Consider the following 26,045-nt stretch of genomic DNA (forward strand, 5'->3'; position numbering starts at 1 on the left):
AGAGACCTCCTTTGAGGGCCCTCCCTGGTGGCACAATGGCTTAGGACACAGTACTGCAAGAGAGCTGCAGCCGCTTCATCAGGAGTTTGATCCCAGCCAGGGAGGTAACCCACATGGTGTAGCAAATCTCTCCTGACTCATCTACTGCTCCCCTCAGCAGTTTACTTTATCAGTCTGCCTGTTCTGCTCCACACTCTTTCTCTGTGTCTGGTGAATCCACTTACCACCCCTGCACCTCTGGCCTACACCCCAGTTCTGTCTGTCTGTATGCATAAATAAATAAATCTTAAAAATAACAAAAAGAGACCTCTTTAGAGATAGGGAAAGTCAGGGAGGTGACTAGACTTGGGGAATAATAAATTAAGCAGTAGAATTTGAATCTATTCTAGTCTATGGTTTTCCCTGTCAATGTTTCCCTGACTTTAATATAGTGGCCCATCCAATCTAGTAGCAAAGACACATTTGGCTATTGAACTATAAAGTTACTATCATTAAATTTTAAATCCAATTTCATTGACACCTGCTACATTTGAAGAGTTCAGTAACCACATGGGGCAAGTAGCCACATACTGGACAGCACAGCTATGGAACATTTCCATCACTGCAGAAAACTCAGGTGGCTAGCCCTGCAATAGGCATTTCCATAGAGAAGACAGTGGGCATTTCTCAAAGGACCTCTTGTTCAGACAACCCAAAGAATGAAGCCCACCCCCCACCCCAGCTTTATCGGATTCTCTTGACAAGATGTGGGGATGGAAAAGAACATAAACATCAGGGATCTTTTCAAAGTGATTCTAGCCTCTAATCAGTTCTTACCAGTTGGTTAAGCCAGGTGACAAACCCAATTCCCTTGTGCTGACAGCCATGATAATGAGGGGCCTTCTTTGTTCATTATGCTGTCTTTAACCCCAGCATTCTTATGCAGTCCTGGGTTTAGTGATCGCTCACTGTGACGGCACACTAATGAAGAAATAAAACACACTCTCCGAGACTCATTCTTCTAGCCAAAGAGGGACTCTGCTCCACTGACTTGTAAAATCAGGTTTTTGTTCACTTGGAGAACGATTAGACCAGGTGAATACGAGCAGCATGGGCTAATTTAGGAGGAACGGCCTAAGAAATTCTTCACCCTGGCCACAATGCTAGAGAACTTCAGAGAGTTTGATGGTAAATAAATTGCTTCTTTAGGGGGACTTCGGATGGAGCCTTTGGTTAGGTGAACTGCCTGAGGGCAGGAAAATTATCCAGACCTGTTAGAGTGGAGAATGAGAGAAGTGAATGAGAATAAGAGAATGAGAGAATGCTTCTTGAACATTGCTGTGCATGAAAATCACCTGGGGATTGGGAGACAGGGAGGTGAAGCGTGTGATTCTTTTTCCAGCAAGGTCCCAGATGCTGCTAAAGATGCACCCCGGGGCCCTTCCTGGTGGCGCAGCGGGTTAAAGCACAGCCCTAAGAAGCTAAAGCCACTTCAGCATGAGTTCAAGCCCAGCCCGTCCTGGAGGTGACCACATGGCACAGCAGACCTTTCCTGTCTCACCCGCTGCTCCCCTCAGCAGTGTACTTTGTTGATCTGCCTGTTCTGCTCCCCTCTCTGTCTCTGAATCCTCTCACTGCCCCTGCACTTCTGGCCTATACCCCAGTTCTGTATGCACACATAAATACATCTTTAAAAAAAAAAAAAAGATGCACCCCCTTAGGAAATGAGGACTTTACGGTCTCCCTGCTGGAAAGCGAGAGCTGGGGGTCCTCTCTGCCAGCCCTGTAACTTTCAGAACTGTTCTTCAGCCCAGTGGTGACTCTGGAATGATATTTCAAGGGTTCTGAACATTCTCTCTTAATGGAAATTGACTATTGGTTTTTCTCCAAAATCAAGGGAATCCAACCTAATATGCAGCCATACAACCACCCTCACTGTGGGGCTTTGCTTGTTTGTATTTTCTTCTAGAGGCCCCACTAGGTTGCTGCCAGGATGTGGAAATGTAAATTGTCACTCAGACACCTGTGTCAGTGAGGAAAGGCGACAAGATTTTGGGTGACGTTATCAAAGGCAGACACAGAATCTGTACTCACAAGATGTCTTTTAAGCAGAGAAGAGATTTTTGTTTCAGGAATCACTTCTGAGAAGGAACCTCAGTGTGATTTTTATTAGTGAAATGAATGTCCTTTACCTCTGCAGATAACCCAGCCCCTCCAGCTCTCCCTCACCTGCATGTTCCTTTCGCTGCTGTAGGGATGAAACTGACAGCTGGAAAACGTCACACGTGTTTGTGCAGAAGCCCTTATCCTTATCCTTGCAGATTCAGTGACTAAAGTGAGGAAAGTCTTCTCTGCCCACACCTCATCATGCCCCCCCTCCCCCTACCACAGGGAGGCTGCACATAGACTGTACTTAAGGTCCTTCCCAACCCCTGGTTGTGTTTCAAAATATGTCAGGAAAAAATATCGTCAAAAGGTAGTAAATTGACTTGATGTGTAGAGAGAGAAATAGCTAATTTGTTATTTTGCCACCTTTACTTCTGAACAGCATTTCCAGCAGGGTTTTCTGTGTTTTTCAATTGAAAATCTGTCCTTGTGCTTTCAGGTACTTTATTTAACTTGTTTGATGAGACTTATTAGAGCCTGGTGATTGGGAGTGCTCGGTAAATAAGAGATTATTATTTTAGATTGCCAACTTGAAGGACCTTCACAAATCTGTCTCCGTGTAAATGGCCTTGAATAATTCACTCAGCTGTGCCAAACAAACAAAGACTGATTGATTGATACTTAGACATGGCCTAAAATATTCCAAAATTGCAGCTTTTAAGACAATTTATCCTGAAGGAGTTTAGAGCTAATGAGAGCAAATTTACCAAAGTCTTTCATGGAAGGTCCTGACTTAAGAAAACCTTTGGCAGGTTGTAGGTTATCAAGATGGTGAAATAGCCTAGTTTCAAGCAGAAAACAAAACAAAACAAAACAAAACAAAACTTATTGGGTCTTTACATTTACTTTTTATAATTGAATTTAGTAGCCCACTGTATTTTCTCCAGAAAGTGTATTGTTTTAAAATTACCATCTCAGTTCTGTTACTCAAAGTCCTTCCTTCTAATGCTTTCTGACAGTTGCCAACATAATGAACCCTAATGAAATGATGAGCAATCTTTAGTGGATCCCTGAGCAGGTCCCAGTGGTGCCATGTGACCTGTTAAAATTTGAAAGCAAATTAAAATAACATTCGTCCTTCCTTGTTTCCAAGGTCATGAGCAGAGAGAAGCTTTTTTTTTTTTTTTAAGTTCTTTAATTTTGGAAATCTTATATCCATTTTCAAACAAACCCTTGAAGGTGCCACTGATGTTCAGTTCAATTCTTTACCCCAAAGATTTACATGCTTAATAGTCCAACTAAGGGATTTGGGGAGGGATGTCTGGAATGAGGCTTTGATGTATAAACCATAGGATAAAAGGCAGCCTTCAGTTTCAACTGAACTGCATTGCTTTTTTTCCATCCCAAAGCATATTTCATTTTGCTTTAGAGCTACAGAGGGGTTGCTTTAGAGCTGCAAGTAACACACAGTATACTAAAGAGGGGAAGGACAGTGCATAGACTTGATTGATGGGAGCACAGTGAGCTCTGGAGAAAGAGGAGGTTAGCAGAAGAGTAAGGGCAAAGACCAACCATTCCCCAGATTTTATTCATGCAAGTGTTCCCGAAGACCCATTGGCTGATGGCCATCCATCTCACACTGATTACCCATGCAGTCAAGGTCTTCTGTGAACATATTTTTATGAAGTCTAGGTTTCCAGGGAATTTGTTATTTCATGCCATTTATCACATTTACAGGATGAGGATAGTTTCATATTGCATTCCACTTGTCATAGAGTAAAAACTCAGATTGAGACAGCAGCTCTCCCGTGGCCACAAGACATGGCATGGTTTTTAGTTCAGAACATCTGGTGCAGCTGCCTGTGAGCCAGTGGCTAAGCTGTGCCTGTCCCCTAGACTGTACAAACTGATCAAAACAACCAAAGACAGCTGAGGAGCCAGGCAGCCTTCCACCCAGCCCATCACCAGGCTGATTCTCTGTGGATCTCAGTGGTCCAAGTCTGGCATTGGCCAGTGAGAACACCAAATCTTGTCTCTTCCTTCTTTATCTTTAGCATTTTGACCACCAGTAGGAAAAAGTACTCTGAAGAACTCAAGTGCGTAATTCTTGTTCAAAGACAATTAAGGATGCAGAGGAAAGATCCCAGGTGTGTTTAATAAAAGGTATTTGATAGATTCCAGAGGCATCCACCTTGCTATTTGTTTGTAAATTTTTCTTAATAGTGTCAGGATATTTAATCAGGTATCATTTCACAGAATTCTGTGTTCTACAACAATGGTGTGTTACCCTCCTCTTTGACCTTCAACCTACTTCTCATTTCACCTGAATAAGCAGCCTAATGTAGACTTTTCACCTGGATTAATAGTGCCATGTGCAGTCAGCTGGACAGTGGATAGGCTTGGGGACTCTCATGTATGCCCAAGTGAAAGACTGGCAAAACGTGCCAATGCCATTTAGCTGGGTTATTACAATTTTCCCACCACCATGAATAATTAAGAGTGGCTTGTTATCAGCCAAGGGCTGTCATTTCTGGATAGCATTTTTGACACTTTTCATGGAAGTCATACAGGAGTTGCGCACAGCATATGAGGACAAAACAGGGCCCGTTAGACCCTTTCCTGAGATCCCCTGGGGCAAGAACTGGATTCCTGCTTTGCTATCAGCATTTTGAATTTCCCTCCCATAGTTGACTCTTATTCTACATGTTAACTACAGCTTAGCAAATGGTATACTAAGGGAAGAGCCCTACTGCATAGAAATAACTCCCCCCACCCCTGCCCTCTGTGACCTTCTGCCCAGGAAAAGAACATTTACCAGAAATCTTAGCAGCCCCCTTTGTGGAAGGCGGGAACCAGGCAAAGAGGAAAACAGGAGAGCACCCTCCAGGGAGCCATGCCAGTCACCTTATGAATAAGGGAAGTGCTGAGAAATTTAACTGTAGGTGTACAGAGAAAGTTGGGAACTTTCCACATGGTCCCATAAAGGATTCATAGTTAGGCTTTATTTTTTTCTTTAAGTTGTATGTATATCTGCAACAGGGTTTATCTTCACCTGTAGTCATGGTTTCTGATCACTGCTTTGCACATATTGTCTCTGTGAATTTGGGTGAGTTGCTTAACTTATCTTAGTTTTTGGTCATCACATTGCTGCAGGTAATAAATGCTTTTCTGTCAGGTTTTATTATGGGGGTTAAATAAGATAAAGAGTAAAAAAGTGTTGTGTGAGGCATGTCCATGAAATCACAGGCTACTTAATTCTAAAGTTAAATTCTCATGATTTAAAATATATGTATATGGGCCTCCCTAGTGGCATAAGGGATTAAGTCTTAACACTGTATTGCTTGCTATTGCCAGCCACTCCAGTGTGAGACTGATCCCCAGACAGGGCGCTGGCCCACATGGGCGAACAGGCCTCCACTGACCCACCCGCTGCTCCCCTCAGCAGTGTACTTCGTTGATCTGCCTGTTCTGCTCCCTGCTCTGTCTCTGGTGAATCCTCTCACCGCCCCTGCACCTCTGGCCTATACCCCGTTTCTGTATGCATCAATAAATATGCTTAAAACAAAGTAATGTAATTTGAAGAAAATACTACTTTCCTCAGTCTTTCTGTGGGGGTTTCTTCATGGATAATGGGGCATTGGCTGTCTATAGTAGTTCTGTTATACATTGGCCATCTTAAAGGAATCAAAACCACAATTAATCTTGTCAAGAAAAGACAAAAAGAGTCCTGGAGAAAAGTATGGGGGTGGGTGGGAAATAAACCAGAAAATTAGACAGTGGCAGAATTCAAACAGGAAGTTACCTGTACCGGAAGCCAAGAATTTTTCCTGATAAACACTCGGTCCAGCTTCTGTTTTTTTAATAATGGGCAGTTCTGCTTTGTCTCCGTTCATTGTTAAAACTGACATAGACGACTGCCATGATAAAAGGTTATGCACTGTTCATATATCTGGGGAGAGGTGTTCCTAGCAGCGGTCTTTATGTAAACTAATCCCCAGCAGGGAAGCTGAGAGAAAGCAATTAGTGGTAGCAACATATACAACTGTCAGGGGGATACATGGGCTTTCCTTCAGTCAAAACTTACACACCCCAAGTGTTTACTCTGCCTTCGAACCTGTCTTTCAGCTGGAGAGAGATTAACGGAGGCTCATGTGAAGGGTCGGAGGGCTGGACGGCTAAGGCACTGAAGTATTATTGACAGTCTGAGTTGTACATGATTAATGAAGCCTTGTGAGATGGAACCTGAGACCCACGGTGCCTTGCATGGGGTGCCCTGCCATGCTAGCCAGGTGGCAGCGCTGCTTAAAGAAATTGATCACTTAAGCGTTCCATTCCGAAGCCCCTGCACCTGGGGATTGCTTCTTTCCACATTCAGAATTCATTTCATAGTGCAGACATTGAATTTGAAAATGGTGATTAAAAATCAGTTAAGTCTTCAAAATCTGTGGTAACTCTGAAACCACTCTCTACAAGAGCTCAGCTACTTTGGTTTCCCCATCAATGATCTCCCAGCCATAGTGCCAGGCTGGGATTTTTTTTTCCAGTCTTTTACCATGTGGTTGTTTGTGGCATCAGCTTTGGAGATGTGCACAGCACCGTGGCAGCGATGCCGATGAGCCTGGGCTGACGATGTTGTGGTAGGAGCGTCACCAGCTTATTTGTCCTGCAGGGACTTGCTGAACGTGGACTTCATCTTTTCAAGGTTTACTCTCAGAAACTAGAACACAGAGGATTCCTGTTCCCATGCAGCCTCTGTCCTATTGGGAATATAGGTAATCACCAGGTAACTTCTGACTCTCATGAGAAGGACAAAATAAAAATGAAGGTGACGGGCTAATGAGGAAAGAGGGGGAGGATCCACTTTGCCTGAGTAGTCGGGAATGAGGAGGCAAAGAGAGAGGAGGAGGCATTGAAAGAGAAAAGGGAGAAAATTCCAGCCAAAGGTCCTTGATCTTCAGAGTTACACTTTTAGTTCTGCTAACAGGTGACTTATAGCCTCAGTCTTGGAGTCGGTCAGTACTGGAATGCCGGTTGGTAGAAGAAATATGGGCATGTTGAATGGAGAGCACTATGCTGACCTCACTTAAGGGGAGACACCTGTACTGTCAAAATATTAAAAATATATAAAAAAATGGTAACTCATTGATTAAAAAAAAGAAATAGATGTTTCCCGTTTGTATGGCACATTATACTACATGTTCACGTGGATTTAAGCCTTTTGCAGAACAAAACCCACTGTAAATCAAGCTAGGCAGCAAGTGACCCATCTTTTGTTTTAGCCCCATGTTCTCTGCTGACTGAGGGTGGGGTGGGTCCACAGGGCGCAAGCCTTAAGGCCCAGACTTGCCATGGAATGATTTTCGGCAAGTCCCTTCCCAGGTTGGAGCTTCTTAGGCCTTTCGGCTCATTGCTGGCTGATGCTTGGTGAATGACGTTATTACTCATACAAAGTCATGTGGATATATAAACATCAGGTCGTTCTGAGTGGGTCTACTTCTAAACCCTGATCTGAGACAATCATGTACTATAAATTACTCAGGAGTTAGGTTTCAATCTCGTCATGGAAGGGAAGAATTAAGAATAGTTAAGTTACCGGAATGGCCTTTAATGCTTTCAGTATGACCCTTCTTCAGCGGCACATTCACTTGCTTTCTCCTAGATAGTGTATGGTTCATTTCTGTACACCTGTCTTTTGCCAGAGGAGAGCAGCACATGAGAGGCTGAGGAAGATCAAGATTCCTTCTATGATATTACATGATATGATATTCGATGATATGATGTGATATGATTGTCCTTTGCTTCAGATGTAATTTGGCTGTAGTTTCTTTGGGACTTCATGCTGTCAAATTCCTATCAACTGAATGCAAGTTGACATTCCACTAGAAAATAATAATTACCCATTGTCGCACCTTTCACCAGTACCTGCTGTGCAATACAGAAAGTATTTCACACCAGTGAAGCGAATGGATGTTCATTAAATTTATCCAGAGTGGCAAGAAATTCAGGGCCCACTTCACTATAGCAATGAGAACTCAGGAAATAGGCCGTAATACTTCACATACTTTATTCTTTTTTTGTCCATGAAGGTAACTTGAGCACCAGATGGCAAATTTGTTATTTGGGCTTTGTAAATGTGAAAGCAGGGCACTTTGGACCTAGCTCAGTTTGGAGGAGCTTGAAGTCCCTAGAATTATGTACAAAAATTAATGAAAATTTTGGTGATCATCTTTTTGCTAAGGATGGTCAATGTTCCCATCAAATTTTCTATAGCAGCAGGGTTGGTAAACTGAGCTGAGACCAAATTTTTTTTTAATTTATTTATTTATGCATACAAAACTGGGGTACAGGCCAGAGGTGCAGGAGCAGTGAGAGAATTCACCAGAGACAGAGTGGAAAGCAGAAAAGGCAGATCATCGAAGTACACTGCTGAGAAGAGCAGCAGGCGGGTAAGGAGAGGTCTGCTGTGCCACGTGGGTCAACTCTCAGGCCAGGGATTGAACTCACACTGAAGTGGTTGTGACCAGCTTGCTGTGCTATATCCTAACCTGTTGCGCCACTAGGGAGGACCAAATTCTGTTACCAACCATTCTTTCAAAAAAAAATTTTTCTCAGAGCACAGCCACACCCAATTGTTTCACCGTCTGTGACTGTTTTTTGAGACACAGTGTAGTGATCCATCACACCTAAAATATTTGACCATGGGACCTTGCACAGAGAAATATTTGCTGCATTTTGCTCTTAAGTATTCATAAATTAAAGATGATTGCATTTCACTTTCTGGTAGTGCAACTTTAAAATAGTTTAACATGCAGCCCCTTTAATGGGTACAGGGAGAGAATCTTACACTTACAAAACCTTCAAGAGGTTTTACCAATAAACCAGAATATGAAAAGGAAGAACATTTATTTCCGTTTGCTTATCTTTAGTGTTTGATTGATTTATATTTAACACTGTCCTAATTTTTATATCAAAATAGTGTAATTACAAGCTGATCTTTTAATACTAAAATGTGTGTAAGGGCCACAAGGAAAATGTCATGCAACACCTTGAAGTAGTTAAAAATTAATTTTCTGCAAAGATAAGGTTTTCCATGCTTGAACAAATCAGCATATGAAGTCAAGATGGAAAAAGAAGTTATAATAACCAATCCCAAAACAACACTTTTTTTTTAGAGATTTATTTATTTATACATGCAGAACTGGAGTACAGACCAGAGGTGCAGGGACGGCGAGAGGCTTTACCAGAGACAGAGTGGGGGACTTAACAGGCCGACTGACGAAGTACACTGCTGAGGGGAGCAGCGGGCAGGTCAGGAGAGGTCTGCTGTGCCATGTGGGTCACCTCTGGGGCCAGGGGTCGAACTCATGCTGAAGTGGCTTTAGCTTCTTAGTGCTGTGTTTTAACCAGCTGTGCCACCAGGGAGGTGCAAACAGCATTTTAAGTGACAGACCCCATGTTCCAATCCCCAGTCATACTGGGGTTTATGAAACTGGTTATGAAACATAAAAACCAGAAAGAGCAGATTGCGATCACTTCTTATATCTTCTGATGCTCTCATAACATACACTTTGCTTCCTTTGCTCTCTCCTTTCTCCTTTGTTTCCTGATCCATACCTTCTCTCACCAAGAAATGTTTTAATAGGAATCAGAAAAATTTTTCCCTCTTCTGTTCTTACCTAGAACTTGTAGCAAATATAAGACACTCGATTATTATTTGAATAGAGAAAAGACCCACAATATATAGAAGGTAGTTCTCCCTACTCCCTATTCTTTCTAAAGCATTTTAAAACATGATTTATTTTTATTTATTTATGCAAACAAGAACTAGGGTGTGGGCCAGAGGTGCTGGCCGGGGGGTGGGGGTGGGTAACAGGATTCACCAGAGACAAAGTGGGGAGTAGGACAGGCAGATTTACTGAAATATTTTGCTGAGGAGAGCAGCAGAAAAGACAGGAGAGGTCTGTTGTACCATGGGGGTCAGCTCCCTGGCCTGGGATGGAACTTTTGCCAAGGTGGCTGGTGCTAGATTGGAGGCAGCATCTGCACCTCCAGGGAGGCCCCTCCAAAGCATTTTTATACTACAGAAAAGAGAAACTTGAATGGAATGAATGCTAACACAATCTGTATGCCAGAAGTTGACTACTAGTACAACTTTAGCTCACAAAATCTTACATTAATTCAAATAATCTTATATTAATGAAACAATTAAAGTCCTGCTGGTAGCTGGCCATGAGATGTATTAAAAACTTCATTAGTATTCTATTCAGTCATTGATTCACTGAACAGATTTTTTTAGATTTTATTTATTTATGCATACAGAGGTACAGGGTCAATGAGAGAATTCACCAGAGACAGAGTAGGGAACAAAACAGACAATCGATGAAGTATACTACTGAGGGGAGCAGTGGGCAGACCAGGAGAGGTCTGATGCGCCACGTGGGTCACCTCCAGAACCAGGGATTGAACTCATGCTGAAGTGGCCATGGCCAGCTTTGCAGTGCTGTGCCCCAAACTGTTGTGCCACCAGGGAGGGCCTCAGTGAGCAATTTTGAGCTTGGTCTGAAGTAGGAATCATGGAAGGCCCTGGGGAAGGAAGACTTAGTCCCCTACGAGCACACAGACTGAGGGCACAAACAGATTTGCAGTGTGTATCTCAGGAGAAAGGCCCCACCACATGTTCAAACATAGAAAGGAATAGAAACCAAAACCAGGAATGTGGAACCAGGGTGGCTGCTGGCCCTCCACCGGGGCCAACACTGGACACTTGCAGAGAGCATAAACGCTACTGCCCACAAGGACCTGATGGTGTATTCCCAGGAGGTAGATAGATGCCAGTCTTGGGACAAGAAGCTAAAGCCATCAACATTGTCATCGTTCCTTGTTGAAAGCCCCACCTATGTAGCTGGAGACTTACAGGTAAACATATATCTGATAAAATTGGCAACCGCTGTCAGAAAGTGAATTGTTCTTAACTATCTAGGGAACGTATTTACCAACAGAAGAAAAGATCATCTAAGAGTTCCAATATTCCTGCAGACTCATATTTGTGGAGAGAGTTCAGGTTACAGAGGATGCTGTTTTCAGTCATCTTGACAAGTAATTGCTTGATGGTACAGTGGAGTCCAGACTGTCCTTTAACTGGCAAGAGTGAACCCCCCCCCCCAAAAAAAAGGAAGCCAGTTCACAATTCCACAAACACCATACCTCCACCATGTGACATCAGTGACTCCCCAGGCCCCTCTGCAGGACAACATTACACCCACACTGAGTGGACATCTCTATAATTTTCTTGTCTTCATCCACCATCCCAATACTCTTATCAGGTTCGAGTTTCTAAGCTGTTAGGACTGTCCATAGAACCAGCGCTCAGGGGCAGAAGACAGTATAATCCTCCCCACCACTGATCCCACCACTGATGGAGGCAGCACTGAACTTGGACTTGGCTTGGTCCTCCATCTTCCCATTTGTCTACCCCCGGGTCTTCTTAGGACTCACCCGGTGTTTTCACGCTAACCCTCCATTGTGAAATTCTGCAGCATTTTTGCTTTTGTTTTTACATGGCACTGTTGCATCTCTGAGTCCACTGACCATTTAGTTTTCTGCTCCATTTCTTCTCTGTTTAGACACTGCCATGCTCAGTCCTACATACTAATTACTGACTTTTTGCCTCTGCAAGTGCTTGATTCATTGTCTTGCATTTTCCCATGTGAAAATGGACCAGAAACTTTGGCAAGGAGGTTAATGCATTTAAGACTCACTCTTATTTAACCCTGGAGTCACAGCAAAATGACCAGCGACTAAAGCATATTATAAGCAAGTGTGGTGGTCAGTAGGCTTTAGCTGTAGACTTGTAACAGTGGCAGAAGTTTACAGAATTCAGGCAGGATTGAGGACATAATCCCTTTTCCTGTCTTTCTGTCTTGAACTTTGAAACTACTGATTTGTTGCTCTTTTGCTCTTTTCATGCAGGAGTGGCAATAACTCCAGAGGGGAGTCCGTGGTCTTGGATTTCAGTCTGAATCTGCCAGTTGGCTCCATGAAATTTTTTTTTTTTAAAGATTTTATTTATTTAGTCATCTGGAACTGGGGTACAGGCCAGAGATGCAGAGGGTGAGAGGATTCACCAGAGACAGAGTGGGGAGCAGAACAGGCAGATCGATGAAGCACACTGCTGAGGGGAGCAGCGGGCGGATCAGGAGAGGTCTGCCTCGCCATGTGGACTTCCCCGGGGCAGGCGGGAATCGAACTCATGCGGAAGTGGTTTAAGCTTAGTAGTGCAGTGCTTTAACCCGCTGCGCCACCAGGGAGGGCCTGCATGAAATTTTATCAGATACACATTGTGGGTCTCAATTTCCTCATCTTTAAAATGAGGATACTTGACTAAGTGATCTATGTCATCTTATCTCTAGAAGTCTGTGATTTTATTTTTTTAAAGATTTACTTATATATGCATACAGAACTGGGGTATAGGCCAGAGGTGCAGGGGTGAGAGGCTTCACCAGAGACACAGTGGGGGGCAGAACGGGCTGACTGATGAGGTACACTGCTGAAGGGAGCAGAGGGCCTGTCAGGAGAGGTGTGCTGTGCCATGTGGGTCCCCTCCAGGGCAGAGATCAAACTGGCACTTAAGTGCCTGCAGCTAGCTTGCAGAGCTGTGCATTAACCCATTGCCCTGCCAGGGAGAGCCGCAGTCTGTGATCGTAAAGAAATACTTTTTTTCAAAATCTACTTATTTTACCCCATTTGTCATCTACTCACTGGGATAGGGACTATGGACACAAACGTTACATCTAGACAGGACCGAATTTGATGCTTCCTTTCTGAGGATGTTTTGAAAGTAATCTTATCTTCAAGGCATATTTTATAGCACAGTTCATCCTTTATAATTTGTGCAATGAAGAGCAGATCTTAATGCTAAGAGAGGTTGTTGGGAGATTGGGGAGAGATTGGGAGGACCTGCTTTCCTTATTAAAATAAAGTCTTCAATTAAGTTGTATAAAAAGAAAAAGGAGAGTGAATTACTTTTAGCCAGTGTTTCAGTGTTACCACTAAGATCCTTTGGTCTTTCACTGCAGGAGCTAAGTCATAAACATTGAATACGACACCTTCTTTGCGGCTTACTTTTTCCAAGTCTCTCTTAACTTTGGAACAGTACATCATTCTGGTTGACTGAACAGGGCATCTCCCAAGTGAATGCAGCCCTCTAGTTAACTTCCTTTTCCTGAGGATCATGAACAAATTCCCTTCAGAGTCATCATTACAAAAAAAGATATAGAAAATATACAGTGAACAAGAAACCTCAAAATTTTTATTATAATGGTTTCTCTATTTTTAAGGTTTAGTTTTTGTTTAATCTATTTATGCATTCAAGAATTGGGGTATAGGCCAGAGTTGTAGGGGTGAAATGATTCACCAGAGACAGAGTGGGGGGCAGAACAGGCAGATTGATTGAAACACACTGCTGAGGGGAGCAGCAGGAGAGATAGGAGAGGTCTGCTGTGCCTTGAGGGTCAGCTACCTGGCCAGGGATCAAACTGAGGCCATAGTGGCTGGTACTGGCTTGGCAGTTCTGAGACTTTAACCCCTGCATCACCAGTGAGGCCCAACTTGTCTCTTTTATTGTAAAGCAAAGTGGGGGAAAAGGAAGGGAAAGAGAACTTTCCCATTGTCATAGGAGTAAATAAATACTTCCCATTAGAGACTGCCAGATGTTTTTTAAACCTTTGGAACCAACTCAGAACAGGAAAATTCCTTCCTTCTCCTCCCACCCTGAGCCTTTTCCTGGGTGGCAGTTTCAGTCACAGTTTCTTGGCTCATAAAGACTGGTCATCTGCAGCAGGAAGCAAGAGAGTCCATTATGGCTCTTATTAATAATGATTGTCACTATTAATAGCTATTAATAATGTCACTTATTAATAACTAGGTCTTAATATTACTTTTTAGACCAACTATGTTGTTCTCAATCAGTTGTTCTGTTTCATCATCCCTACCGCGACCATGTATGTTTCAGAAGCTCAGACATCAGTGCCAATGAACCTTGGTCAGCTGAAGGGCAGACAAGAGGGCCTGGGGAGCTTTTGCACTAGCTCTGCTCAATGTTAAGATCTCCCAACCCTCCTTCCCCGCCACCAGGTTAAACCAGTTCCTATTAATTGCCCACAAACAACTTAACCCTCAACTGCCATGTTGAGCTGAAGAGGCGTAGCTGTACAATTCAGTTCATTTTCCTCCATATTGATGACACGGTACACTTAGGAGTCATCATTTATCTTTAAAAGTGGTGCATAACTATTAATTTGCCAGAGTCCTGGGAACTGGAATCACATTCAAGTACCTGCTTTTTCCAAATACTACCATGGAAACTAGATAAGTTATATTTTCCTGTCACTTCAGAGAGAAAGCCTGGGCTTGGGGCCCATTTCTGGAAATTTTGCATCATCCCATCCCATTTGTTGGCTGAGCAGAGAGGACCACACTTTTCCAACCTTTTAGCTCCTGGTCCTTTGAAGAGATCATTCTGATACCTGTTTTGCTTTTTGCTTCCTTTGCTCAGTGGCTCGACCTTCCCTCCCAAAGCTTCAGAGAGGAGCAAATGCTCAGAGATCCCAAGGGGTTAGTGCCAGTTGTTGGTGTGTGAAAATATTGTCTTCACTTTTCTTTTTCCAGGCCCACCCTCTGCTCCCCTCAACTTGATTTCAAACGTCAACGAGACATCGGTGAACTTGGAGTGGAGCAGTCCTCAGAACACCGGAGGCCGCCAGGACATTTCCTACAATGTGGTTTGCAAGAAATGTGGAGCTGGAGATCCCAGCAAGTGCCGGCCCTGCGGAAGCGGGGTCCACTACACCCCACAGCAGAATGGCCTGAAGACCACCAAGGTCTCCATCACTGACCTCCTAGCTCACACCAACTACACTTTTGAAATCTGGGCAGTGAATGGAGTGTCCAAGTATAACCCGAGCCCGGACCAATCGGTGTCCGTCACCGTGACAACCAACCAGGCGGGTAAGGAATCTGATCCACTTTATTGGAGGGTGTAAGGGTAGAGAGGAGGGGCTTAGATTGCTATCCCTGAATGATATTAAACTTCGACAATCAGACTAGAACTCTTGGGATCTAGTTATAAACCTATGAGCTGTGTTATAATACAGAAGCTACTTAGAAGGACCTTATTCATTCACTAGGTGCTTTTTGCACACAGCATATTGCATGTCCTTGTCTTAAGTCATGGAGATCAAATGAGGACCCAGATGAGGCTGGGCTGGAGTCTCGTGACTTGGGTCACTCATCCGTCACTTGGCCTGGCGCTTGCTGCAGATCCCTGTCACCGTTTACCACAAGGTGTTCACGTTGTGGGACATTTGCACATTTACAGATCATTTAGGATAATGAAATTGATCTTTACTGATACAGAGGTCTGTACTGGTCTTAGCTACTTTTTGCCAACAGAAGTATTAACAGCTGTTTATTTTAAAATTTAGAAAGTAATTGACGTGGATCTATGTCGTCACCATGTGAATGATGGTTGGCTCCCGTGGACAGCTGTAATCTATATAGTTGACACAGTTTTCCTCTAAACACGTAGTTTGGCAACCACTTTCATAATTGAATCCATAATTGACACGTGGGAGAGAGAGCTAATTTGCCTCATTTCCTATACAATTTTCCTCTTCTCATGCAAGCTAGGAAAACATTTTCTGTTCAAGAAGTGTTTCTGCTGAGTTTATGCATAATTGTTAGGAAATCTTGACTATCTGCTTTTACTGTCAAAACACTGGCAAGGATGTGGAACAATGGTACTTCAATAACAATAACTAAATTAAAAAATAATAATAAAATGCAGATTATGGGTTGGTAGTGTCTGGCTTTTCGAGCTCTGTTTCTGGATCTGACCCAGTCAATCCTGTTCCTCTGCAGGAAGCTCCCACGCTTACTCCTGCTGATTTTCAATCCTGGATTTTTGTCACAATTTTCACATTGCAGGCTCCCTCTTATTTATTTCTGGAGAGTTAAAGAGGAGCAGGAAAAAAAAAAAAAGCACTGTAGTTGATTCTTTTGTGAGGCACTTAAGAACAATAAACTTCACTGGAAAAGAATTATAAGTTGCCAGCAATCCTATCACCTCTTCCTGCACTTTTCTCTTAAATAAATGTTTCAGTAAGTGCACTCAATAGTTAAGAAAAATATATCTGTACTAATTGATCCTACAGTGAAAAGTATTCCAGTGTCCCAATGCAGAGCTCAATAGTTTGTTTTTTTTTTCCTTCACTTTCCACTGTACTTTAGAGAATAAATTAAAAAATTAAAACATCTTGAACTGGGTCTAGAAAGGCAAGTCTTACCAGAATGTAGCTTCAGTCACACAAATGTGGCCCATCTTTTAAAATCTGTGCTGTAAACAGATCATTTATTCCTTCTTGTGTCTTGTAATTCTGTACTTTCTGGTTGTGTACGCCATGGGTGGTGATTGGTTGTTCATTTTTGACAAAAATGAACATGATTTCATAGGTTTTGATAGTATTAACTGTAATCTGTGATTGCCAGCTTTTTTTAGCTCACTCTGCAAGAATGCAGTGTAAGTCTCTGATTGAATGCACACAGATCCCGGGGACCCACTGGCGCAACCTGGTGTCCCTGAATGAGGGTGAACAGCAGGGCCTGGACAGATCTCTGTACTCTCTGGGGATCCTGGATGGTGAGACTGTCAGCCAAATGTTTGGCCTGATGTAATTTTCAGTTATTCTTCAAATGTGGCTACTTTGTGTTCTTAACTGCATGGAGGCCGCAGCCTGGCAAGGTGAAGTCATCCTCCTCTGGGAGTTTGGCTCCCAGCGATTTGCAGAGAGAATGATGCCCATGTCTCTCTATATCCTTAAGGATGTGAGCCAAGGGGTTAGGTCAATCCTTACTAGGTTAGAAGGCACAGGGCATGCAAAGAAGACAGGCCAGTCACTCGAGTGAAGAGAATGTGCAAAAAAAAAACACTATGGAGAGGGAGGTGGGGATGTCATCATTTTATTAAAAGTATCAGTGTAATTCTTGCAGATCTAGAAGAAAGGTGGAGAGGGAATTCCTCTAAACATGAGGTTTTCTCTGCCTTCGGGAGCAGCCCTGCCAAGAGGTTTGCTGAATAGGACAAAATTCCAGCTTCTTATTTTAATTTTCATGAAGGGTAATGCTGGGAAGCTGTTCAAAATTAAAAATAAATCTTTCAATAAGGAGACCTCCTATGTGGCCAGCCAGAGAGCTCTCCCTTAGCTGAGTGGTGTGTGAGCACAGCACCACCTCATTATCCTGCCACAATTTGGAGTTCACTAATTCAAAATCATTGGGATAGTTTATCTTTGATTAACAAACCCTTTCTTCATAGTAGTGCAAATTAATAACGTAGGCCAAAATTCTGGGTGAACGTAGCAACCATAAACTCTATCAAAGCTCCCCTAAGCATATTTACATATACACAATTATATTCTAATTGCACTTGTTTCTATCATTTCATTAAATTAAATTCCTTCGGGACCTCTATAGACTCTGCTGTCTCGCTCTAAAAGCAACACACAGAACACAGGGCTGCTGAATGGCTACCTGAAGAACACACATCCAGCTACTCTCCCCTACACAGTGTTTTCACAGGGATCCTTCTCTCATCAGGAATGTATTTAACAACAAACAAACACATACAAAACTGAGAATTCCTGGTTTTATCATCACCACCTCCAAGTCTTCCACAGATGAGAAACCTTCCTCCAGAAGGAGGAAATGACTCACCAGGAGTGGATGTCAGAGCCAGTGCGGGCACTTGCCTGCATCCCCCAGGCACGTTCCCACCCCCCCAACCCCACCCCCAGGCCTCCAGCAGCTTAGCAGGGAGTGGAGTTTGACTGGGCTTTGATCATGCAATTGTGGAATGACTGTCAATGACTGGTGCTCTCACCAGCGCTGTGGAAGCCATTCTAACCCCAATCTTACTGCCCTGGGTGTCTTAATGGAGCTAGTAACAACCTTTGCCTTTGAACACTTCTGAGTTCAAAACCAATTGACACAGAGGAGAGGACAAAGGGAATTTCAGAATGTCAGCGTTAGTGCTGAGCAGCTGAATGAAGGATAGGAACCTTATATGGGTGACCAAAGGGTTGGTTCTGGCGACACTGGCTCTGGCTCTGTGTCACCATTGGCACACACACACACACACCCAGGTTGACTGTAGGTTCCCCAAAGGGAAAAGCCTGTGCTGATGAGTTTGCCCAAATGGACTTTCAGTGCGGATAGATGGGCGGGAGCAGGGAGGTGTGAGCTGAGGGCAAGTATTTCTGCCAAATTCTCTTCCTGAGATCAGCTACCCCCACCTGCACCCCCCTGCCAAGAGAGGTGAAAGGGAGATGGGAAGAGGGCTAGTGTGGGGAGGTGAGAGTTGGGGAGGGAGCCCCATAGGAAAATATCAAACCCAAATATGGATCTTTTCCCTGCAGTTACCTTTCCCCATTGCAGTCCTAAAAGGACAGTGACATTCACCTAGAAACCTCCTATTTCCCTTCCTCCAACTCCCATCCTGCAGCCACATTCGGCCTTTTGTTTAGGAGGAGATTATTCTGATGGTTATAAAACCAGTAAGTAGATGGCACGATTTTTCTGCTCAGGCCACAGAATTCTGAATATTTTTGCAAAAAGCATTGTGATGACAGTCAGCTGTAGGCCTTAACAGCAATGCTTGGCTTATGCTGTGCACCCCAGCTCCTCACACCCACATCCAATATGGGGGTGAACCCCACTCTCAATTGTTTTGTTTGTTTGAAATTATTACAGACCCGTAAGTTGGGTGTTCTCTACAAAGCCCAGATGGTGCCAGGGCAGAGGTAGCCCTTCTTCATTATTCTTTTCCATGTGACGCAACTCTAGTCCTAGTGACTAACATCCGTAATACTTTTTTTTTTTTAAAGATTTATTTATTTGTACATACAGAACTGGGGTTCAGGCCAGAGGCTCAGGGGCAGTGAGAGGCTTCACCAGAGACAGAGTGGGGAACAGAACAGGCAGATCGACGAAGTACACTGCTGAGGGGAGCAGCGGATGGGCCAGGAGAGGTCTGCCGTGCCATGGGGTCTCCTCCGGGGCAGGCGGGAATCGAACTCATGCGGAAGCGGCTTTAGATTCTCAGTGCTGTGCTTTAACCCGCTGCGCCACCAGGGAGGGCCATCCGTAATACTTTTGAATTGGGAAGAGATCAGATAGTTCATGGGTGACGTCATTATTTAGACCTGGCTCATCTGTAAGGTCTTTCCTAATTCTGAAATTGCATGAGTTCAAGAACCCAGTCCTGGACATTGGTCCTGAGGAAGCAGGACTTACTCCCTGTACCGTTCAGAGCTGGGCTTCTGCCGAACCTGTTATAAAAGGACTTGTCTTTTGTGCCATTGTCAGTGTCATTATTCTCTAGAGTAAAACATTTTCAAAAGACTTCAGCAGATTTATGACAATGAGTCTGAATCTTGTCTCCCAGCCCCTCCAATCCTCCACCCTGTCAGGTATTAAGTTAGGAGGGATAAACAGAAAGTTAGAGGCACTTGGAGTATCCTATCTCCATGCCCCTGATGGAGAGAGCTGGAAGCACTTTTGGTCATCACAGCTGGGGCAGTGAGAGAGCTGCGATGTCTAGTGAGTGGCGGGGACAGGGAGGCAGCTAAAACCCCAGGAGCTGTCTGGAGCAAAGTGTTCTTTGCACCTTGATTACAGACTACTGCTCTAGGAATGTGTACAAAAAGATCTGAATTCATAGTAATGCCCAACTGTCTTTACTTGGTTCCACTCCTCCATGCTAGGAACATATTTCTGGCTCTGTTCTCAGAGGACAGGCAGTAATAGAAGACCTAGGAGCCTGGTGAAGAATCTACCCCAGTCACCTTGCTCTCAGGTGAGCTGGTGATGTCTGCTAGACTGGTCTCGTCCACTAGGAAGCTTGGAGAACATATCCCATCAACAGCAACATGCCATTTCTTTGCAGTGTTGCTGAGCAATTCCTTAAAGCTATTCAGTACCTGTTTGTTGATTAACACATTTATTTACAGTAGAAACAAATGAGCGAACTCTTTACCAACTAGTGATAAATTTAATAACATCAAAATAATGAGTAGAGAAAAGAAAATAACTAAGTACAAGAGGCAGAGTGTCTTTTATTACTCAACTAGATAAGTTCCCATTCTTCCTTTCTCTGCCATCTTTTAATTAGACATATTATGCTATTTGAGTGGGATAATGGAGAACAGTGGGAATTCTCATCCCCACTGAGTATAATTGCTACCTGTCTCCTAGATAGTAAGAGGAAAGCTTCAGGGAGATGGTGGGAGAAAGGGAAGACTTTTAGAGTTGCCCAGTTAGGCATTGTGGCGCTGGGTTTTACGGGGTCTGAAACTTAGATGATTTTTATGCTATCCAAAAAACAAAACAAAAACCTACAAACAAAATCACAAATAACAAATTAAGAACAGACCTTAGGAAAGGGCTCTGCAAACTTCTTTAGCTTTAATGTATAAAATTCTGTCTTTCAGAATGAAATGAATGCAGTTGTCAAGTAAGGAGACTAATGGGGTAATTATACTTAAGAGTAGAAAAGAACAGAAAGAAATTGAAGACACTAGGAAGTCTAGTTTGGCTTGATATGAAAGGTCTTGAAACTCAAGGTTATAACAATGGTTCTCGCCTCTATTGATGAGTAAGGGACCATTCTGGGCTGTGTCTGAGGTCAGGTTCAAGGTCAAATCAGCAAGCAGAATCATTTCTTGTGCTTTTGAGATGCATCGTAATGAGATATTAAATCCGAAAGGCAGATGACCAGGACAGAGATTGCTGTAACTTTGAAAAGAAAGGAGAGGAAAACCTGTTGGTATTTTTGAGACAGAAAATCTGTTGGTACTTTTGAGACATAAAATCTGACTTCTTTTAACTTTTAATGCCCTCGAACAATGGTTGGCAAACTGTGGCCTAAGGACCCAATCTCGATCTCTCCTCTGTTGTAAAACCTTCCAGGAAGGGCCTTTCTATTCTAAAGGATTGAACATAATCAAAAGAGAGTAATATTTTGTGACATGTGGAAATCATATAGAATTTCAGTGTCAATCAGTAAGTTTTCTTGAAACAGTCTCACTCCTCTATTGTCAAAGGCGGCTTTCACTGGCCACAACAGAGTTGAGTAGCTTCAAGGGAGTGAATGGCTCAGAAGCTGAACACATTAACCATCTGGCTCTTTACAAAGGTTGCCAATCTCTGCGGCTCTGGAGCACCAACTCAAGAAAGAGAACCAGTTAGAAAGGAGGCTGGGATGACTTGGAAATGCTGGGATCAGCTGTCTGACCTGCTCCTGCTGGGGATGTGGTGGGTTAGCATTCGGGTTAATCTCACATTGGAAACCATTTTGAAGGTATCGGCAAGGCACCTTCTTTTTTTTTGAGATTTTTGACTATGACACAAAGAGTTCACAAAAATAATTAGAATTTCAATCAACCTTGTCTATCCCCTACCCAATCTTCCCCAGTGTCACGTGGGCTTAAATGTAAAATGTGGAATGTGTTTGACTGTTCTGATGAAACAAGTATTCTGGTTCTTTTCAAAATCTGCGTTATTTAAAACTATTGTGTGGTTCCGAGGTGCTGGCAGTGATTTTCTTTTTAAATCCTCATTTTCTCTGCACTGGTACATTTTTATGTTGTCCCTGATTTAGAGATTTCCTCTTTGCCTTTGATCACAAGCAAATCAGACGAGTTTTTCTTACTCCTAAGAAATTGAGGCTGGTCCAAGTGCAGTGGTGTTTACAATGAATTGATCACAGCCAGTTACAGATTTCTTTGGCCCTCGCTGGTGGCACAGCGGGTTAAAGCACAGCACTAAGAAGCTTAAGCCACTTCTGCATGAGTTCGATCCCCGCCTGCCCCCGAGGTGACCACATGGCACAGCAGACCTCTCCTGACCACCCGCTGCTCCCCTCAGCAATGTACTTCATCCATCTGCCTGTTTTGCTCCCCACTCTGTCTCTGGTGAATCCTCTCATCCTCCACATCTATGGCCTGTACCCCAGTTTTGTATGAATAAATAAATCCTTAAAAAAAAAAAAGAAATCGAAAGGAAAACACATGATGAAACCAGTGCAATCTATGTCAGAAATCTTCCCAAAGACACATTTGAAAATCCACTCAATAGAAGGCAACAGCACTGAGAGTTCTTGCCAAGAGACCCCCTGCATGTCCTCGGGGTGGGGTGCCTCCTGGGCCTGCTGCTGTGGGGCTGGGTGAACTGGACCATCCCTTCAGCCAGGGCTGCTATGGGGCTGACTGAGCACACAAAGAGCCAGACTGTTTTCTCATTAACAGCCCTGATCCAGCCATGGTTTAATTCATAATGCCAAGGAAATGTATATTTTTAAAACCTGCAGCACATTTTTTTTTAAAGGGAAGAGTCTCTTGCTTCTCATGTATACTGAAAATAATGTCCTCTATCTGCAGTATTGTCACCTCCCCGACCATGATTAAGCATACTCCCTAATGATGATCCATAATTGAGGATCAAATAAACCAGCAGAGAGACAGGGCCCCGTCCCTTTGAGTCTGGCTCCAGGACCATGAATTTGTATTCAGGGCAGGTGCCCCCAGTCCTAGTGAGGAGAAAAATATAAAAGCCTTCCAAAAGATCCAAAAGAACCTCCTAAATTATCCAACTTCAAGGTTGACTGAGCAGCAGAGACAAATAGAATGTCTATAGAGCCTAGTGGTAATCATTGCTTATAAGTAAAAATTGAGTTGCATGTTTTAAAAGATGTGAATATTTCATTCTAAGAGAACGAAAGTTTTATTTATATACCCAGGACAGAGCACATAATTTTTCCTGACTTTTCCCCCTTCCCTCCTGCATAAATAAGTAGCTATGTTCATCTGTGAAAAGAGAAATCCATTCTCCAGCATTTGCCCCGAACACTTGACAGTCTAATTCTGATTCGTGTTTCATTGTGTGGCTTTGGCCACTCACGCCAACGTGCACACCCTCTGGAGAAGCAGGCCAGAGATTTGAAAAATAAGTGCCCGACTGAGACGAGAAATGAACAGTGCGCGACTAGCAAGGGTTTTTGATGCGCTTCTCAATTGTCTATTGTCACTCCAACTGACTAAATTAATTACTCTCCCTCTGAGGAGACATAAGAGACTCTAGAGTCCAGTTTGCAATTGAGCATCCATCAAAAGATCCAGAGAAACTTTATTAAAGCTTCCATTAGCCCCCTGCTGCTGTCTTTAAAGAGTTTTTTTTTCCCTTGAAACATCGGAAAAACTTAAGAGCCATGCTGCAGGGCTAATCCTGTATTGAGAGATCTTAAATCTGTAGGGTCTAATTAAAATGCCTGTCCATGTCACCCCAACACACAGAGCCTCCTCTGAGTCTTAGCATTCATATGCATTTCCATGTGGGTATACATTAAGAGAGCATTCTGCATTGTGTGTGTTGTCTTCAGATAAAGACTTGCGAGGACATTTTTTTTTTAATTTTACATTTTAATCTGTCAAGGGAGCCCAAACACTGTCCATCATCTATTAAAAAATATCTTTTACTTGAGTCCTTAGCTCCCAACACACATACTTTCCCTCTCCTCCTCTGCCTGTGCCAGAAGATGAAAATGTTTCCACAGGCTCTCCCAAAACAATAATAACCAAAGAAGAGAGATGATGCCAGCTATGTTTGTGATCACATGTCTGGTGGGCACTATGCCTTTCCCTGGGGTACTTGTGGTGATTTGGTCCCATCTATCAAGGGGTGGTGGGTACCTAGAAGCTGTGGGAATCAAGAGTCAGAAAAAATGGCTGCAATCATCAGCAAAATGGTCACCAATATAGATGCTTGACGAAAAATAACTCAAATGAAATTCCTCTTCCTCTATTCTGAGAAGTTGGTCAGCCTGTCCTAAAGGAACCCTGTAGCATCTCCCAAACCATCTTTACTTTTCTGTGTGACAAAACACAAGGGACACATTCTAAAACATAATCTACCCAAAGTATGGGTATAATGAGGTGATTTGAAAGATGTGGCCTCTTTTGCTATTGCTCTTGAAAGAAAGGGAGAGAAGCTCCTCCCTTTACCCTGACATCTTCCAAAGGATAATCTGTATACCTAAATTCCTCAGCTAGCTTGGTCCTGACTTTCAAAAGTGGTTCTTTGATGAAGACTGTAGGGTGGATAATTAAAACTAAATGCTGATCTCTGAGCCTTTTATGGGTGATGTGTATTTGCAAATAAGATTTAAATCTGTAGCTTCAACTTCTCAGTGGGTGTTCAGTAGGGACCTGCCACCCAGACACTGTGTGTGACAAGCCAGGGGAAGAGTCATTCATGAGAACAAACACTGAAAGGGGGAGTTCACAGTGGCTCCCTGGAGAGCTTGTGTTTGTCTAGATAACATACTGCAGGCTGTAAATCTGCCTCCTGAATCACAGCCTATTTTTTTTTTTAGCATAATAAGTGTGTTTTTGAGCATAATAAGTGTGAAGGTGGATGAGAGTTGTTTCTTTTGTCAAGCTGGGGGCACATATACAAACAGGCCAGGGGCTTTGAGTATGTAACTTGCTAAAACCTGAATCGAGTGTTCCTTCCCTTCCAATATAATCAAGGAAGAGTTTTGTTTTGTTTTGTTTTGTTTTTTCATCTGAAACTTGCAGGTGGTTCTAAGAGTAGCTGATAGAGCAGTTGCTTGTATTGAAACTTACTGTATCTGATCCTGATTCTTCCCACCTCTTGAAGCACATGATTTTAGAAAACTTCAAGAAGGATGCTTTTGCAAACTTGGGAATTTTTGAAGCTAAGATCACCCCATTTAAAATGGAGGAGAGTGTCATATAGTATGTCACCAGGGTCCTTCTAACTCTTTTTTTTTACTTAAAGTGAAGAATAGGAATGTAAAAGGATTTTGTCCTGTGAAAATTAGAAGTCTTCTTGCAACCAGAAACAGTTAAAAAGCACACTTGGGGGAAAAAAAAAACACACTTGGTATTTGTAGCCCTCATACACCAATGCAGATTAGTCAACTAATTCAGAAGTGACTTTGGGAGTCAGGCTGTGTATTTAAGAGATCTTTGTACAACACAGTGATGCTGTGCTTGGAATAAAGGGTAGATGAGGAAACCTTGAGACTGTCACTACTAACACGTTCATGGATAGAACCTGAGTATATGAATTCTTTATTGGGTGGTTGTTTTGTCTCTTTCTCTCCTCCTCTTCTCCTCTTTCTGAACATATCAACAGTCCTCCATCAAACTTCCTCAGTGTCCTGGAGCTCTGCTCTATTTCTCTCCTTAAAGACCATGCTGAGGTTCTATTTCCAGGTGAGATGTTGCTCTAATGAGGACCTTCTGGTATTTGCAGGTTGACTCCTGGTGGAGTTAGTGATACTGAATTTCACACTTCAGCAAGTTGTGTGAAGGGGAGACCCCAGTGAGATGAACCTTCCGGTTTAAAAGCAAAATCTCAGGCCCTGCAGCATTTATAGCTTTCCTAATACCCTCGTTGTTATTCTTTATGACTACAAAAGTCATCTTGAATTCTTAAGCACAGATCCAGTTAGAGACATTTGAAAATTTAATGGTTTATTTGTTTCAACCTTGATCTTATTAATGCCTGTATTTGGCACATACAATTTAGTTTCTGGATGATACCCCGAATTAAAAAAGTAATAATAATTCTAGGTTGCAAATTCCCAAGCTCAAAAACCTTTCTCATAAATTATATGCTTTTGCTAACCTGTATCAGAGCTTTTAAGAGAATGATAGAAAGATAGAGTTTCAAATGTGAGGACTATGAGAATGTTCTGTCACGGGCATAGTTTTTGAGAGTGTAGTGTGCGCTGGCCATTTGTGTACGCAGCATTTTCAAAATGTCTGTTTATCATTTAATCTAAAGGTCTCTGTCTCTTCTCTCCATTTACCAGTTTTTGTTTT

General features: G+C 42.9%; 1 protein-coding gene across 2 annotated transcripts in view; it reads left to right on the forward strand.

The window, feature by feature from the left end:
• EPHA4 (EPH receptor A4) overlaps nt 1-26,045 on the forward strand; it is a 142,288-nt gene that overhangs the window by 66,104 nt on the left and 50,139 nt on the right. For both annotated transcript variants that reach the window (XM_004674245.2, XM_004674246.1), the window contains exon 5: nt 14,752-15,090. In XM_004674245.2, coding sequence (XP_004674302.1) covers nt 14,752-15,090 — 339 coding nt within the window. The remainder of the gene's footprint in view (nt 1-14,751; nt 15,091-26,045) is intronic.

The sequence above is a fragment of the Condylura cristata genome, unplaced genomic scaffold (assembly GCF_000260355.1).
Source record: "Condylura cristata isolate star-nosed mole 26May11 unplaced genomic scaffold, ConCri1.0 scaffold00002, whole genome shotgun sequence".
NCBI classification, from domain to species: Eukaryota; Metazoa; Chordata; class Mammalia; order Eulipotyphla; family Talpidae; genus Condylura; species Condylura cristata.